The sequence below is a fragment of the Trichechus manatus genome, unplaced genomic scaffold (assembly GCF_000243295.1).
Source record: "Trichechus manatus latirostris isolate Lorelei unplaced genomic scaffold, TriManLat1.0 scaffold00268, whole genome shotgun sequence".
Taxonomy (NCBI): domain Eukaryota; kingdom Metazoa; phylum Chordata; class Mammalia; order Sirenia; family Trichechidae; genus Trichechus; species Trichechus manatus.
In genome coordinates, this window is record NW_004444204.1 from 9,610 (window position 1) to 25,909 (window position 16,300).

A 16,300-nucleotide genomic window follows, 5' to 3' on the forward strand; every position below is an offset into this window, starting at 1 on the left:
GATTACGTTCTTCCAGTTGTGCTGCTATTCTCTTTAGATGAAGGTTTACAGAACAAAATAGTTTCTCATTAAACAGTTAGTACATATGTTGCCCTATGACAATGGTTAACAACCCCACTACATGTCAACACTGTCCTTACTCAACCTTGCGTTCCCTATCACCAGCTTTCCTGTCCTCTTCTGCCTTCTAGTTCTTGTCTCTGGACTGCTGTGCCTCATTAGTCCCATCTTGTTTTATGGGGCCTGTTCAATCCCCGGCTGAACTGCAAACTTCGGAAGTGACTTCACCACTGAGTTAAAAAGGTGTCTGGGGGCCATACTTTCAGGGTTTCTCCAAACTCTTTCAGGCTGGTAAATCTGGTCTTTTTTGTGTGTGTTAGAATTTTGTTCTACGTCCTTCTCCAGCTCTGTCCAGAACCCTCTGTTGTGATCCTGTTCAGAGCAGTCAGTGGTGGTAGCCGGGCACCATCTAGCTATACTGGACTTAGTCTGGTGGAGGCCTTGGTAGCTGTGGTCCATTAGTCCTTTGGACTAATCTTTTCTTTGTATCCTGTTCTCTTCATTCTCCCTTGCTCCCAAAGGGATGAGACCAGTGGAGTATCTTAGATGGCTGCTCACAGGCTTTTAAGACCCCAGATGCTATTCACCAAGGTAGAATGTAGAACATTGTCTTTATAAACTGTGTTATGCCAGTTGAGCTAGATGTTCCCTGAGACCATGGTCCCTTCAATTATATTCTGCAATGGGTTTTTGTGACCAACTATTGCACTACCCTGTGGAGTTTTGTTCCATAATCTAGCACATATATGTGGGATGACACCATCCACTGACCTGGTCCCCTCTTCCTTACCCAACATACATTCTTTCTACAACTACAATCATTTCAAGAATATTGCCCTAGTAAAAAAAAGTTGTTTCCATTTTCCTCGGAATAGTTCCCATATAAACGTGTTACTAAAGAGTTCAGGAGTAGAACTTTGCTGTTTGGAATCTTTCTTCAAAGCTGAGTCATTTTAGCTGCAATGTCTAGAACATACCCATTTTCATAGAAAAAGGAAAAGAAGTGCAAAACAAAGAATATCCTAAAAGCATAGCTTGTTGTTAAAAACGAAATACCAAACCAAACCAGTTGCTGTCAAATCAATTCCAACTTGTGTGTCAGAGTAGAACTGTGCTCCATAGGGTTTTCAATGGCTGGTTTTTGGGAAGTAGTTCACCAGGTCTTTCTTCCAAGGTGCCTGTGGATGAACTCAAACCACCAACCTTTCAGTTAACAACCAAGTGCTTAACCATTCTCGCCATCCAGGAATGCCTAAAAACAAAATAGCCACTTTTTTTAATGCTCTCTGGATGAAGGTGTGGGATCAGGTAACAAAGCATATATTCAATAGTTTTCTCTACCCATATCTAGAACACCAGCCTCATCAACCAGAAGAAGAAGATGGAGTCAGATCTGACCCAGCTCCAGTCAGAAGTGGAGGAAGCAGTACAGGAGTGCAGGAATGCTGAGGAGAAGGCCAAGAAGGCCTTCACAGATGTGAGTGGCTGCTCACCTTCCTGTCTCCCAGAAAGACAGACAAGGGCCCTGGATCCAACTTGACTCTGTAGTATGGGTTTGAGGGCCTTAGGGAGCAAACACCAGGAGGGGAAAGAGATGGTCCTTGAAGGAGAAGAGGCCCTGCAGCCTGTGTTCAATTACCCCTCCTTCCTGGCCCACAGGCTGCTATGATGGCAGAAGAGCTGAAGAAGGAGCAGGACACAAGCGCCCACCTGGAGCACATGAAGAAGAACATGGAGCAGACTATTAAGGACCTGCAGCACCGACTGGACGAAGCCGAGCAAATCGCCCTCAAGGGCGGCAAGAAGCAGCTGCAGAAGCTGGAGGCCCGGGTGCGGGAGCTGGAGAACGAGCTGGAGGCTGAGCAGAAGTGCAATGTTGAGTCAGTCAAGGGCATGAGGAAGAGTGAATGCCGCATCAAGGAGCTGACCTATCAGGTGCGGGCAGGGCAGGTGCTCTGGATCAGGGCCCAATCAGGAGTAGACAGTGAGAATGTCTTTTCTAGCACCATCTCCTGGCCCACACACAGACCATGTTCTGGAGAAGGAAACTCCAACCCCCTTCTAGGAATGCCACCCAACCCTACTGGCACTTGCTCCTTAAGAACTGTCTTTATATTAATTTTCTTTCACATTCTGTGGAGTCATTTGGCTTGAGTCCATGAATTTTCTAGCAAATGGAAAATCTATTTCCTGAAGGCTCTTTTAACCAACATTGCCCCAGGTTTTTAAATAACTTGAAATGTTACCAGCGAGGCTTCAGAGTAATCCAATGAAACGTTCCACCTTCCACCGGCCTGAAAGGGGGGGACATCATCTGGCACTTTAGGGATAAGAGTTGAGGATGAAAAAAAGCTCAGAGATTGTCCATGGAATTTTTACAACAAATAGCAAGGCCTTAGAGAAAGAAGTCCCAAGAATGTTCTAACACCTCTCCATAACTCAGAGCTTTTGCCTTTGCTCTGTTATTTTTCACAGTGTGCCTGGGAAGTGGGAAGGAAAGACAGTGGGGACACACAGTATTGATCCATTTGGCAGATGGATACCAGAGGCACAAGAACAAGATACTGATGTAGAACCACTGATGCATTATGGACAAAAATGGGAATGGCATCCGAGTAGAGGAAACAGAACATAAAATGATACGGAGACAGGAATGATAAGTGACAGCAGAGTCAGTGACCCTGGTGCCTGAATTTTGGCCCAGTACAATTTATTAGAATGAGACTCTGGGCTATGATAATACCCTCTTCTTTCTGTGTTCCTCATTATTACCCTTACCACCCTGGAACCACTGGCCAAGAGCATTTATGTTGCTACCCTTATCCTCCAAGTTGGAGCTAGAACAGACCTAATACTTCATATTATCACATCAGGGAATTTTTGTTTAGTTGTGAGCCCCACTCACCCACTCCTTCCAGCTTTAGAACCATAGCCCTCATTGCTTTTTAGATCCCTAAGAACCTTACCTTGCCCCTTTGTCCTACAAGTGGAGTCAGAGATGGAAACTTCCCTACCAGCTCTTTGGGCTAGGATATTGGAAAGAGAGGCAGCTAAGGCAAGGGGAGAAGATGAGGGGATGAAAGGTGATTGCATTTGCTTCTCCCCAAAAACTGGCTTCTCTTCCCCCCTTATCCCTCTCCTAGATGGAGGAGGACAAGAAGAACGTGCTTCGGCTACAAGATCTGGTGGACAAGCTGCAGCTGAAGGTCAAGGCCTACAAGCGCCAGGCTGAGGAGGCAGCGGGTTCATTGTTTTCTCTATTCTTTCATCAACACACCTACTATATTTGAGCATCAATGAGTGTCTGCCACAGCATGGGGCCTGGACAAAGTGTTTGTTGTTTACCTTAACTCTCAAACATTTGATATTCATGTCCCATGTGCTCAGCGCTTTGTCAGGCACTATGAGTTAACAAAATCAATGCTGTCTCAGACCTAGCCCCTGCCAACAAAGAGTTTATAATCCATACACCTATAAGTCCAAGAGAAGGCAATGTAGACACTAATGCCAGAACATGGGAGGCAGCCACTGCTGAAGGAAGGAAAGGAGACAGGGAGACTTCCTGGGAAGGAGGCTTTGGGATTGGGCCTGGAAGGGGGCCTGACTAGGCATAGAGAAGTGGGGAGTCATTCTAGGTAGGCAGAAAGAGTTGATGTGAGGTATTAATGAGCATACCTGTGCAGGAATACTTGGGGTGGGGGAGTGTCTATCTGACTCACGGTTGGATACGTACAGTGAAGCTGGATTCTGAGGGGGGCCAGACCAGGCAGCATGGGATTTGTCTTGGGCAGTAGGTGGCCATGAGGGAGTATGAGTGCTAGAAAAGTCTGAAGAGGGAGCCAAGCCAAGAGCAGGCTACCAGTAGGGATACAGGTGAGGGGTGAGAGCACTGAGCCCCTTGCTCAGGGACAGGGAGCCAGGCTAGGAGGCTGGGAATCCCCCCACAGCCCTCTCACCTCATCCCTCCACCCTATCCCCACAGGAGGAACAGGCCAACACCAACCTTTCCAAGTTCCGCAAGGTGCAGCACGAGCTGGATGAGGCAGAGGAGCGGGCAGATATCGCTGAGTCCCAGGTCAACAAGCTGCGGGCCAAGAGCTGTGACATCAGCGCCAAGGTGGGCCCCTCCCCCGGGTTTGGCTTGTCGCCCCCATACCAGCATGCCCCCCGACATGAGTACTCCTCAGAGTAGACACTCCTCACCCTGTATTTGGACAGCCCTGAGGGTTTCACGGCACCTATAATCTGAGATCCTCTATAGACTGGATCCTCCGCAGAGAGTCCCAGTCCCAAGCCCCTAAACCACAAGGACCGCTGACATGTGACCCCCCAATCCCTGATGTCCTAACTGCTCCCTCTCAGGGGAACTCCCTTAGGCCCTTGAAAGCTCTAGGGCTTCCTCCTCACACCCTCCTCCCTCCTGCCAGCTGCTTCCTCACACCTCTTATTTCTTTCTCAGCAAAAAATGCACAATGAGGAGTGAAGCCATCTCAGGAACCTCGTCGTCACTAATCTATAATAAACATGAGTGCAGACTCTGCCTGAGCCCCTCTGTCCTTCCCTCCAACTGTCCATCCTGGAGCAGGAGGGCTGGGAGGAGGGTGGCCCCAGCCCCTGTATCAGAGCTACAAGAGCCAAGGCATCTCACATCTGCAGAGGAGGACACCAAGGGCCAGAGAAGTGAGGTGTCTGCCTGAGGCGAGATGGCCATGAACCCCAGTTCTGCTCAGTCAACCATATAAGGGAGGAAGGGGGAGAAATTTCAAATTTTCTGGTGCAAAGGCACCAGAAGGGTAAGCCAACTCTAATGCTGGAAGACAGAATTTGGGTGCTGAAGCTGAAGTCAACCTCCACCTACCCACACCCTGTTCCCTCCAAAATGAATGTCCCATTGACACCAGGAGAGGCTCAGAGCTGACTAGGCATGGGGGTGCAGGGAAGGGGGATGAGACAGGTTCCACTCTAATCAGTTCTTTGGTACTAACTCACAGGGAGCCCCTCTCCCAGTCATCCTAGGCTCTGTGGGTCAGAGCCCCACCATGAGGACATCCTGAAACTCTGGGCCAGCTGATGCTAAGCCAGAACCAACGTACAGCATGGACCAAGGCTGGGCACTGCTTGTCTCACACATAGCCCAACAAGTACAGGGGCCTTAGGTGTGCCCACCCCCAAACTCACACTGCCACTCATTCTGAGGTCCTAGCAGGGATGGTCTGGACCAGGTCACATGGCTGCTAAGTGGACATGGCTGGGTCAGACCACATTCTGCTCCATCTCCACCCCTCAGATGGTCTTCGAGGCCAGGCTCCGCTGACAACATTCTCATCCCTCACCTGGCCACCCCATCTCCCAGATGCCCCTAGCCAAGCCATTTCTATCCCTACTGAGGCTGGGTCAGTCAACTAGTCTTAACAATAGACCATGAATGAAGCCCTGAGAACTGTGCACAGAGACCAGAGAAACACAAGAGCCATCTGGTCCTAGCCCTGGAGAGACTGCCAGCTCTGATGAGAAGCCAGGACACAAGCAAAGGGGAACGGAGTGGGAGATGGAAAGTTAGACCAAGAGGGGAGCAGACCATCAATATCAGAGTCCCAGGGTCCAAGCAGGGCTTGCATTGGGAAGGAGTATCAGGGAACAAGGAAGGGCATTTCAGGGTGAGAACAAACAAGTACCAGAGAGAGGGGCTGGCATGTCAGCTTGGATGAAGTTACTGAGCTAGACCATGCTGGGCAGTCCAGGGCTGGGAGGGGTGTCCTGGGCTGCACTGAGCTGTCATGGGATGGGCAGGGCTGATACCCAGGCTGCAGCAGGTACCTGCTCTGAGCTCCCTCTCAGCGGAGTTCTCCCATGACATTCATCATGGGCAACTGTGATTATCCTTTACACATCAATGATGGTCTGTCTGTGAGCTCTCAAGGATAGGCCTGCGTGTCACCTTGGAATCCCTGGTGCCCAGCACAGGGTCTACACACAAGAGATGCTCAGGAAATGTTTGCTGAGGAGCTAGCAAGCTGGCAAGGTGGGTCTGTGGTGGAAGGAGCTGGGGATGAGGCTGGACCATTTTTTATGAGCTATAAGGGGGCTCAGTACAGTATCCAGAACATCTGTCTCGGTGTCAGGAGAGGTGGATTCTAGCCATTGCTCTATTACAAATAAGGAGGTCATGTCCCCTAACTGGAATGAGGGCATTGAACCAGATATCTAAGGGCTCTTCCAGCGCCAGCATTTTGGGGATCTCTGACCTGGTTTGATGCCACGGGCTGACCTCTCACCTGCGGTCTGCAGGTTTAGTCTTCCCCACACGACGAGGGGGAGATCTACACACACCCCAGGGGAGCACCTCACCTCAAATCCACTAACCTGTGTGTGCAGTTGTGGCATGTGCCTTCTCAGACACAGAACACCAGGTCTCCAGCCACCAGCACACCACAGAGTGGCCTCACACACAGAGACTCATGGCACAAAAGTTTTGTGTTGCAGGATATCTTCAGCATTCTTTGGTCTAGCCCCCCACCTCCTCATTGCTCAGACCGGGTCTCAGAGAGGGACCATGACCTGCTCCAGACAGTATTTCCATGAACAAACCTTGGCATCCCTCATCTGCCTGATTTCTGGGGAAGAAAAAGACTCACCAGTAGGATTTGAATCTTTTAATTTGGGAATGACTTGGGCACACAGCTTCCTCTTCACCCCCTCCCTGCCTCCCTCTGTAACACCTCTCGCCTGTCAAGAGCCTCATCAGTAGCCAGATCCCAGAGCACCAGGCTCCACTGACAAGTCCCCGGTGGCTTCTTAGGCCAGGCTCCATCTCTGTAGGCGTGGGCTGGGGGACAGTGGGCAGGGGGGCTAAGGAAGCCAAAGGAAGCATGTCTGGGTGCTACTGTCCCCTTTGTCTGGCTGGGCCTTGGGAGCCAGGTAGTCCCGGGGGTCACTGCTGGTCCCCTGTGAAGATGGAGCCAAGCAGGGGAAGGAATGTCAGGATGGGGTAGCTTGGGGAAGGGCATCTCCTTTCCCCGGGGCACAGGCACTCACCCTCGGTAGCCCTGGGTGCCATCTCAGTCTGGTAGATCTTGAAGATATCATAGGCAAAGACAGAAACCAGGATGATGCCAAAAACCTGTGAGAATAGGAGCAGGAATGGCATAAACCAAGGCCATCAGGCCGTGGAATTAGGGGGGAGAGGATGGATGATATGAGGCCAGGTGAGAGCCAGAACCCTGGGCACCGGTTTTAGCTTGTGGGGGAGGCACAGAAAGTGTGCAACCATCAGCCAGAGGTCCTGGGGGGCTGGAGAGCCCTGTAGGGCTGGACTCACAAAAGCAGCAATGGCAGCTCCATCCCGGGAGGTCACAGCAGCGATGGAGATCACCAGGAAGATGACGATAGCACTGACACAGCGGAGGAAGTCCTATGAGGGGTTGGGGTGCAGGGTCAAAAGGAGGGTCAGAGGGCAGGGGGGCATTCACCCTGAGGTTTTTCTACACTAGTGAGCAGCCTGACCTTCAGGCACTCTTAATCCCTACATGGGGATACCTCTGAACACTATATAAAGCAGTTTCAAAAGAGAGCTCACACTGCTACCCAGGGAAGGGATGCAGATGAACCCTGAGCTACCCATGGAGCCAGGGACCTGGGGTAGGACTGAGGCACAGTGGCTGGAGCCCCCGAGTCAGGCCCTGTAGGTGGGGAGGGGCAGGGCAGGTCTGGGCTGGGGCTGCGGCTGGACCTCTGTGAGTGGGAGAGAAGATCTAAGGGATGTGCGTACCCTCACAGTCAGTGACCCTTGTAACTGTGAAATCAGTGTGGGTCAAGGCAGTTTTTGAGTTCAGGGCACAACATGGGGTGAAGCACAGCTGGGGCGGGGACTGGGCCCCATACTGCCAGGGTAAAGGACAAGGGGGCAGGCTGGGAGAGGAGAAGGAAGGGACCAGAATGGGGTTAGGGCAGCAGGATTCCTCACCAGACAGGGCCAGTTAACCCGATCGAAGCGCTGGTAGTACTGGGTGGCATAGAGGAAGAGGAAGGCGAGCGTGATGAAAAACTCGAGCAGCGCCGCGGCCATGTAGGTGGAAATGGAGGCGGTGAAGCAGATAAAGATGATAAAGGTCAGGGCCTGCAGGACCAAGCGTATGCAGCTTGCCAGGAAGGCACACAGCTCACAAGCCACATCTTTGCTTTCGTCTCCTCAGGAGATCCCCTGGGTTGGCACCCCTCCACCCATTCTTGGAGAGAAAGCAGAGCTCTGGCAGGTCTCCCCACCCCTGGTGGCAGGAGCCACCATTACCATTGAAGGTAGTCTCCAGCCTCCCACCTCTGCCCACACAGGCTACCCCCTGCCCAGGGATCCCAGCAGCCCCAGCACTACAGGGCCAAGCTGCACAACTCCAGGGGGCACCATTCATATGGTAATCCATGACAGTGGTGTCCCTCTGGAAGGCAGAGTTCAATGTGAACATCAGCCCCTGGAGTTATGCCCACAGCAACCCTGGGCCCCAGGCAGCATCCCCATCCGCATAATGCTCTCCCCACTCCCATATCCTAAAACACCTCTAACAAGGACCAGAGCCCTTGGCTCCATGCTGAGACAAGGCTTAGAAGGCCATGGTGTACTCTGGCAGTTCCTCGGCTCTGGCAATGTAGGATGCCATATATGCAGAGGACTCAAGTTTCCATAAGACCTTGCTCAGTGACCAGGGAAAGAGGCTTTTCTAAGAATAGTTTTCATGGGGAGCAGACAACAGATAAAGTGGGGCTGCAGGAAGTCTGCCCCTTTTGATAGCTGAACTTCTTGGATGTGCCAAGAAGTAGCCCTCTTAGAGCCTGGGAAAGACAAGCCAGCATTTCCCCGTTCCAACTCTGTCTCACACTCCCTGGAAGTCCCAAATAGCAGTCCTTATGTCTAACTTCAATCCTTCCTGCTGCAACTAAGACCTGCTGCAGCTGCCTCCAGCTGGGGAGGCAGCAAGAAGGCAGAGTAGGAGGTGAGAGAAGGGAAGATGGGGGCAAGAGGAGGTCCAGAAAGCCTGAGAAGGGGGGCTGTGAGGGGTGAGCCTGGGAGAGGCCCAGTGCAGGGCTGAATTGGGGAGGGGGAAGAGGAGAGATGAGGCGCCAGGTCAGGAGGCAGCTGTTACCAGCTCGGTTTCCAGTAGGATGCCTCTGAGGGAGGAGAGGAAGTTCTTGTCCACAGCGAAGGCCTGGAGCCCTGCAGCCGTCCCCTCCTCGGGGGGCCAGTCCAGGCGGTCCCGAGCACCAAGCATCTCCATGGGACCCACCAGGCACAGCCCCCCACACCACCACCAGCAGCCTGGAAGGGAAACTGAAACCTGGCAGGATGAGGAAGCAGACAGAAGCAGGAAGGTCCAAGAAACCTGAAAGTTGTAGAGGAAGCCTGACCTCAGGGCCCAGACCAAGGCGGCTGCCAGGGAGGCTGCCTAGATGGGCCCTCGCCCAGCTGCCCAGAGTGCCCCCGCGGGTGCCTGCACCAGCCCCTATAAGACACGGGGGCATGCGGGGAGGGGAGAGGAGGGGAGAGGAGGGGAGGAGTGACTAACCCCTCCCCTTACTCAGAGCCTACCCAGACTGCAGAAGGGGGGAAGGGGGAGAGGAAGGGGTCTACGGAGAAAATGAGAGGAGCTGGGAGGTGAGCGGAGAAACAGGGGCGGGACTGGGTGCCCTTCAAGGACCTAAGTCTAAAGAAGTTGTGTCCCCCTCCCCTAACCCTGACCCTCTTCCTTGGCTCCTCCTTTCTCCCTTTTCCTTTTAGGGAGGGTGGAAGCTGGAGTCTTGCCCAGGCAGCATTTCCCCCCTCCCAGGACCGAGCGGTAGCAGCCAGGACCAGAGGACAAAGGCGGATTGTTGGGGGACAAGGGGGCGCTATGTGCCTGCTGCTGTGCCTCAATGGGCCTTTGTCTATCCAGCATGCCGGGTGGGAGGTCTGAGCCCCACCCTGGTGCTCCGGGTGAGCCAGGGAGCTAGAGAGGGGAAAGAATGGGAGGGCGCAGTGGGAACTCTGGAAGGCAGAGGGAGTTGGCAGGGTGGGCAGTAGGTGAGGCTGATGCGGAGGAGAAGGGACCAGGCTGGGGACCACAAGATGTTCAGAGACCAGAGATGCCAAAGACAAATTAGGCCATTTTTAAATACAGATTATTTATTTGGATAAGTCTCTCCGTGCTCAATAGCAGCCTCCTCCTCAGAATCATCCATGTCAAAAGACTAGTAACTACACACTGATACGCACAAAGTAGATGCTCACAGAGTATTTGATGAATGAATGGATGAGTGAACGAATGAATGAATGAACGATCCAACCAACAAAGAAGTGAAACAAGGGGCTCTCCATTGGCAAAGGGGAAAATATCAAGAAAGTGCCTGTGCTGTACCGGGGCAGCTGGGGATGGCAGGATAAGAGCAGTGGCCTGGAGAAACAGGTAGAGCTTTGAAAACCTTTCCGAGAGGATAGTGCCAGGACACCAGCTTCCAGGAGCCATAAGCAGCAGCTGTCCCCTTCACTTCACTCTACATTTCTGTCCTCTCCAAAGTGCAAGAGTGCAGGTTTCTCCCCAGAAGCCCTCCATCCTGTCCCAGGATCCTGCTGCTCCATGGAGGTGGTGCTTTGGAGGGGCTGAGCATTTGGGCAGCCAGCCCGGTGGCAGTGGGTTATGCTGCCCACAGCTTTCCAGGTGCCAGCTTTCCTAACAAGGGATTAGTCTCAGGCGGGCACCACTAGGCCATTACACGGGGCCGCACACACACACACGCCAAGGAGACGCGGTAGAGCCTTCTCTCCAGGCAGTAGCCATCATGGGCACCTTGCTCACCGCGGCACCGCCGCCGATAGAAGACGGTCTGGTTGTGGTAGAGCAGCTCGGAGTTGCCCAGGGGGTCCATGTGGGAGCCTGTCTGTAGGCTGACACAGTGTGGGCACAGGCAGCGGGCGTGGTACAGGTCCTGGGGGAGCCGGTCCAAGTCTCTGTCTAACCTGTGGGGTTGGCACTCATCAGGCCCTGGAGGGAGGAGGGGTGAGCGGGGGAGGGCAGGCGGAGTGGGAATGCCAGAGGAAGGAAACAGTGCGGTGGGCAGGCGGCCTGGCTTCTAGTCCCAGTTCTGGCACCAACTTGCCTGACTCTGAAAAAATCACCCCCCTCGTCTTTGGGACTTATTTTCCCTAACTGCAAATGAGGGTAAGGGACTAGAGAGTGGTTTCCAGCTGACCCAGAGACTCTGAGGAAGCAGGAGAAGCTGAGCCTCCAGCAGACTACCTCTGCTTCAGTGTACATACACTGGGCTTTGGAATGAGGCTTCTTTTTGTAATTGTTATTACTTTTTCAGTTTGTTTGTTTTTTTTAATCTAAGTACAAGAGTATAAAGTGAAGACTAACAGTCTTTCTCCCCACCAGTTCCACTCACCAGAGGGAGCCACTATCAAAAGTTTCCTGTTTATCCTTCCAGACACTGTCTATGCATATATTATAAGCACATGTCAAAGTGTGTGGTTAGACTTATTTACTTATTTTAAAAGGATTTCATGGTCAAAGACAGATTTGAAAACTACTAAAAAGTAGGTGTTCCAAAGGTCTGGGACTCTAGCATCCTAGCAGGAAACAGCCCCTAGGTTGTAGGACCATTCCCAAACCGACAAGCCCTGGCGAACTGGGGCTTATCTAGTGCAGCAGTTCCCAAAGCTGGTTACCTAATAAGTACCCTGCAAAAAAATAAAATAAAATAAAAGGGTTCTGTGGCCAAATAAGTTGGGGAAACATTGAGTTTAATAGTTTCTTTTCTGCAGACTTCTTGCAGCCTTCAAAGTGCTGAGGGCATTATGAAACTTCCAGAGGTAGGAGCTGGAGCAGCCTTTCCCAAACATACCTGACACTGTCACTTTTTTCTGAGGAGCAGCTTGTGGAACTAGTGTTGCACAGGATACACTTTGGGAAAGGCCAGCCAAGTGGTTATCAGGGCTTTACAACCTTCTAAAGCGGGGTCTAGACCCCAGCTGGGTCAGTCATCCCCTAAGGGGATCCCACACCATCGGATTTGGCCCAGGATCTAGCCTGCCTTCTAAGACTGCTCCAAAGCATAGTGGCCTAGAGTCTCCACCCTGGACCTAGTCTCAATTAAAACTAAACTGCTGTCTACTGCACTAAACTTCATCCATCCCCAAAACCAAGGTTAAGCCAGAACTGGATTTATAGGGAGTGGGAACTCAAACACCAGGTAAGGACACAAGGCAGAACAAAAAATATGTTTGGGATCCCTAAGGCCCTACTTTCTAATATTTTGCTTCTTTGTACCTATTTCAGTGCTTCCCAATATTTTTCACATCATGGAACAAATAGAGAGAGAATTACTATATTTGTGTGACATGCTGAGGGAAAGAACAACACTGCTCATGACCAAAGATAACCAGCCATCCAGCTGCCCACAAGGGCTTAGGGTTTCACTATCTTAGTATACATATAGCCTGTTCATGGCCCAGGGCGGGAGCATTTGGTGTTGGGATGCTTTGTGTCTATGTCCTACCATTATTCCCTGATATTTTAATTAGAAAAACATGGCTACTGTAGGGATAGGAAAAGAAGAAACAAAGGAGAAAACTAGCATCTCCTGTACTAAGTACAGACCTTTACACACATTAACTCATTTGATTTGCACATTAACCTGTAGAGTGTTATCCCCATTTTACAGATGAAAAGCACTGAGCTTTGGAACCTTGAGTAACTGGCCTGTGGTCACCCAATAAGAGTCAGAGTTAGGACTCAAATCCTGGCCTTGTCTAATGCCTAAGCCTTTACGGCCTCTCAGAGATAAAAAGGGGAAGGCAGGCTGGACTTAAGGAGCTTTGGTGGCACAATGGTTAAGCACTTGGCTACTAACCAAAAGGTCAGTGATTGGAACCCACCAGCTGCTCCAGGAGAAAAGACCTGGTGATCTGCTCCCATAAAGATTACAGCCTAGGAAACCATATGGGGCAGTTCTACTCTGTCACATTGGGTCACTATAAGTCAGAATCGACTCAACAGCACACAAGAACAGGCTGGACATGAGTGGGATGCCCCTTGGCCCTCACATACGCCTTGACTGGTACACAGAGGGGAGCAAGACATACAAACATTCAGAATGTAGACTGCAGACTCACTCATATCTCCAGGGGGAAATGGCCCTGCTGTTAAGGGGTCCGTCCTCACTGGCCCGGCAAGATTCTGCATAGCGGATGAGGCTGGCAGTCTCCGGAGAATTCACCACCACAGGGTTCCACTTCAGCCACTCCTCAGAGAAGTCCTGTCCTTTGCTGGAGCAGCAGCTGGGCCAGTGGGATCTGTCCTTGTGGAGCCTCAAACTGAAGGTGTGGGTTCCCATGACCGTTGCCAGGACTGCAACCACCTGTAGGAAAAGGCCAAGGAGAAAACTACTCTCACATGATTTGGGTCCCTCCTCCCTCTCAACCACTCCCCCAGCTGCTCCTTGAGATCCTGGTTTCTAGCTCCACCCAGCTCCCAGCCCCGGGAGCCTGGCCTACCTCCACCCTCAGCAACATCTCTGCTCCTTCCCTGCTCAGCGATGTCCTCTGCCAGCCCTCTCTACACTCACCTTGTACATGCCGACTGCTGCTCACTCAGCCACTAGGTGTTCAGTTGCTGGCAGGCAGGGCCTTGTGGAATCAGGCTGACTGGAGCAATTTTAAGCATCCTGGTTTTATTTTGAGCAAACCTGTTTTGGTTATTCAAATTTATTTCCACTACCTTTTGGAGGGAGTACCCTGAGATTAAAAAACAAAACAAAACCAAAAAAACCTGAAAGTGTTTCCAAAAGCTGCTTAAAGTGTTCTGCTCATGGAAGTTGTGATGAACTTTATAATAAGCCTGATAGCCTATTGGGTAAACTTTTCTCTGCCCTTTTCCAGGCATGGACTCAAAGCAGTGGTGTCCTGCTAGTCTGTGCCTTCGTGAATCTCCCTGGTTGGCTTGGCACTCAAAAGTAGAGAATGTCATCTCACCTCTCTCCAAGAGGCCTCATTTCCATGATCTCTGCTGCTCCCACCCCAGGTCTTGTTTCCACCATCCCCTTTTTCTCGGTCCTCCTCCTAATCACTCACCTTTGTGAACACTTCCTTTTCCCTCTATCTCCTTTGACTCCTATCCTTTTTGTTCTCTGGCCCCTTCCTCATCTTTGATAGCCCCAAGTTCTATGGCCCCCATCATCTATGACTTCTCTCCCATTGTTCATTACCTGCCCCCTAACTTCCCTTTGCCCTCTGCAGTGGTCACTCCCATCCCCACACTTTTGCTGACCCTTTCCCCTAGAATAGAGATACAGGCCTAACCTCACAGGATTGCTAGGAAGCCCTGACCCAGTCAGTTTTTTGGCTGGTTGCACAGGGTCTGACGGAAGAAGCTGTGGGTGACTATTCCCATTATTCAAATGAGAAGGTGAAGCAAGGAAGAGAAGGCATGGAAACAGCCTCAACCTTAGACCCAATAGGAGGTCCCAGCTCCAGGGACCAGCCTGCCACACCCCCACTAGCAGGGCCTTGGGGACAAGGGGCATGGTAGGGGTAGCAGCTGCTCTCGATCATGGGGTCAGCCCACTCAGCTTCAGCCCTCCCAGCTCCACGGGCCACTGTTGGCCAGGAAGAAGTACGTGTGCTCCAGATAGGCTCAGAGCTGAGCTCGACCCCAAAGATACAGATCTGCCAGGGTCCACCCAGCTTGGGAGGCACTGTGCTGAGAGAAGGCTGAGAATAGGCCTTCCAGGTCTATTCTATCCATCCTTGCCATTGACCCTCCTCATCCCCAACACCCACAACTCTGCCACCCCAACACACTCATACACAGACATGATGTTTCCTGATTTGCATGTGCTTTCCCTTAGAAAATACTCCTCTGGTAACTAAGGACTCAGAAAATAAACAAAGAGAACCAGGAATAACTTAAATTGCAGTGAGGAGGAATCCTTTCAAATGCTTTAAGATAAAGAAGTCCCAAAGCAGAGGAGTGATGGGGTCAGGGAGCTCTCTGGAGAAGTGGGAGAAGCAGTAAGTCTTGGGGGCCTGGAACTGTGTGGTGAGGTGGCCTTAGAGGAACCAGGTAGTGGCTGGGAGAGCAGGAACACTTAGGAAGAGCAATGAGGCCAGGAATATCATCACCCCATTCCCATTCCCCACCCTCTGGTTCTTGTGATCCCAGACATCTCTCCCGTCCATATACTGCTGGCCTTAGCTCTTGTGCACCTGCGTGTATCAGGCATGGTGCTAAGCCCTGTACATGCATCATCTCATTTAATCCTTACAATAAAACATGAGATGAGAACTATTATCCTCATGTTACAGATGAGGAAATTGAGACCCAAAGAAATTTAGTAACCTACCCAAAGTTAGGAAGAGACAGAACGGGTTTTCAGTTCCAGTCCCAACCAACTCCAAATCTAAACTTCTGGCTTAGAGGAGCCACACTGGGCCACCCCAAAGTTGGCTGCAAAAAGAAGAAGAGCCCCCACAGCAAATGCTTTCCTATTCACCTAGGGTTGGGCTGGGACAAGTCTTGCCTGCACCTGCCGCAGGCCAGGGCATTCTTGCACACTTAGGCATTCAGCCCTGGTGGCAGGGGTCCAGCTTCCTGCTCCCCAGTGTCTGGTAGGTACATGGTCCCAAGGTGGCTTCTGCTGCTCCTCAGCAAGCCCCAGCCCCAGAGGAGGCTCTTAGGGAACAGTGCTGTTTCAGAAGAACTGGATCCCCCTCAGATCTCCCCAAAACCAATCAGAACCTCAGGGCTGAGGGAGACGAACTGAAGCTTAGCCTTGGCCCAGATCTCCCGATCTTCGCCCCTGTCCAGAGGGGTCCTCAAAGGAGCTGGAAGTGAACCCAGCTACTTGTTTCACTTGCTAACACTGCAGAAAGGACCTGACTGGGTTACTGGGAACAACGTCCACAGGAGAGAACTTTGGGGAGTCCCCTTACCTCTGTACCAGGCCCTCCTCTGAGGAAACCCCTGAAAGGCACAGAGAGGCCTTCTCAGCACAGTCTTCCCAGGGTTGGCTTTCCTACCCTATGATGACCTGACCCGAGCCACATGCCCCCACCCCACCCATTTGTCCAGTCTCTGCCCTTATCTCAGTAGCAGCTTTGTGGGATCCTTAGGTTGACTCCCTGCCATGAGAAACATTTTCCAGAGGGTTTTCCTCCTGGGGTGACTGGTTTTGGAATCCCTGAGTCACTTCAGCTTCCAGAGAATCCTTCGGGGTG

The 16,300-nt window shown here is 51.7% G+C and overlaps 2 protein-coding genes across 6 annotated transcripts; both read right to left on the reverse strand.

Moving 5' to 3' along the window:
• Positions 1-634: 634 nt before the first annotated feature.
• CMTM5 (CKLF like MARVEL transmembrane domain containing 5) lies at positions 635-9,432 on the reverse strand. 5 transcript variants are annotated; one of them, XM_023724907.1, is made up of 6 exons: positions 9,195-9,432; positions 8,024-8,176; positions 7,379-7,471; positions 7,096-7,180; positions 4,064-4,158; positions 635-1,312 (listed from the first exon to the last, which is right to left on the reverse strand). In XM_023724907.1, the coding sequence occupies exons 1-6, from the start codon at positions 9,324-9,326 to the stop codon at positions 1,286-1,288; spliced, it is 585 nt and encodes a 194-aa protein (XP_023580675.1). In that variant the 5' UTR covers positions 9,327-9,432; the 3' UTR covers positions 635-1,285. The 5 variants fall into 5 exon arrangements, 4 of the variants coding, with proteins under 4 accessions (XP_023580675.1, XP_023580677.1, XP_004389995.2 ...); XR_002822884.1 differs by having other exon boundaries at positions 1,259-1,312; positions 4,064-4,144; XM_023724909.1 differs by lacking the exon at positions 8,024-8,176.
• Positions 9,433-10,218: 786 nt separating this feature from the next.
• On the reverse strand, positions 10,219-13,659 carry IL25 (interleukin 25). The gene is made up of 3 exons (XM_023724918.1): positions 13,651-13,659; positions 13,199-13,539; positions 10,219-11,041 (listed from the first exon to the last, which is right to left on the reverse strand). Exons 1-3 carry the CDS (start codon positions 13,657-13,659, stop codon positions 10,786-10,788), a joined length of 606 nt encoding a protein of 201 aa, XP_023580686.1. The 3' UTR covers positions 10,219-10,785.
• Between the last annotated feature and the right edge of the window lie 2,641 nt (positions 13,660-16,300).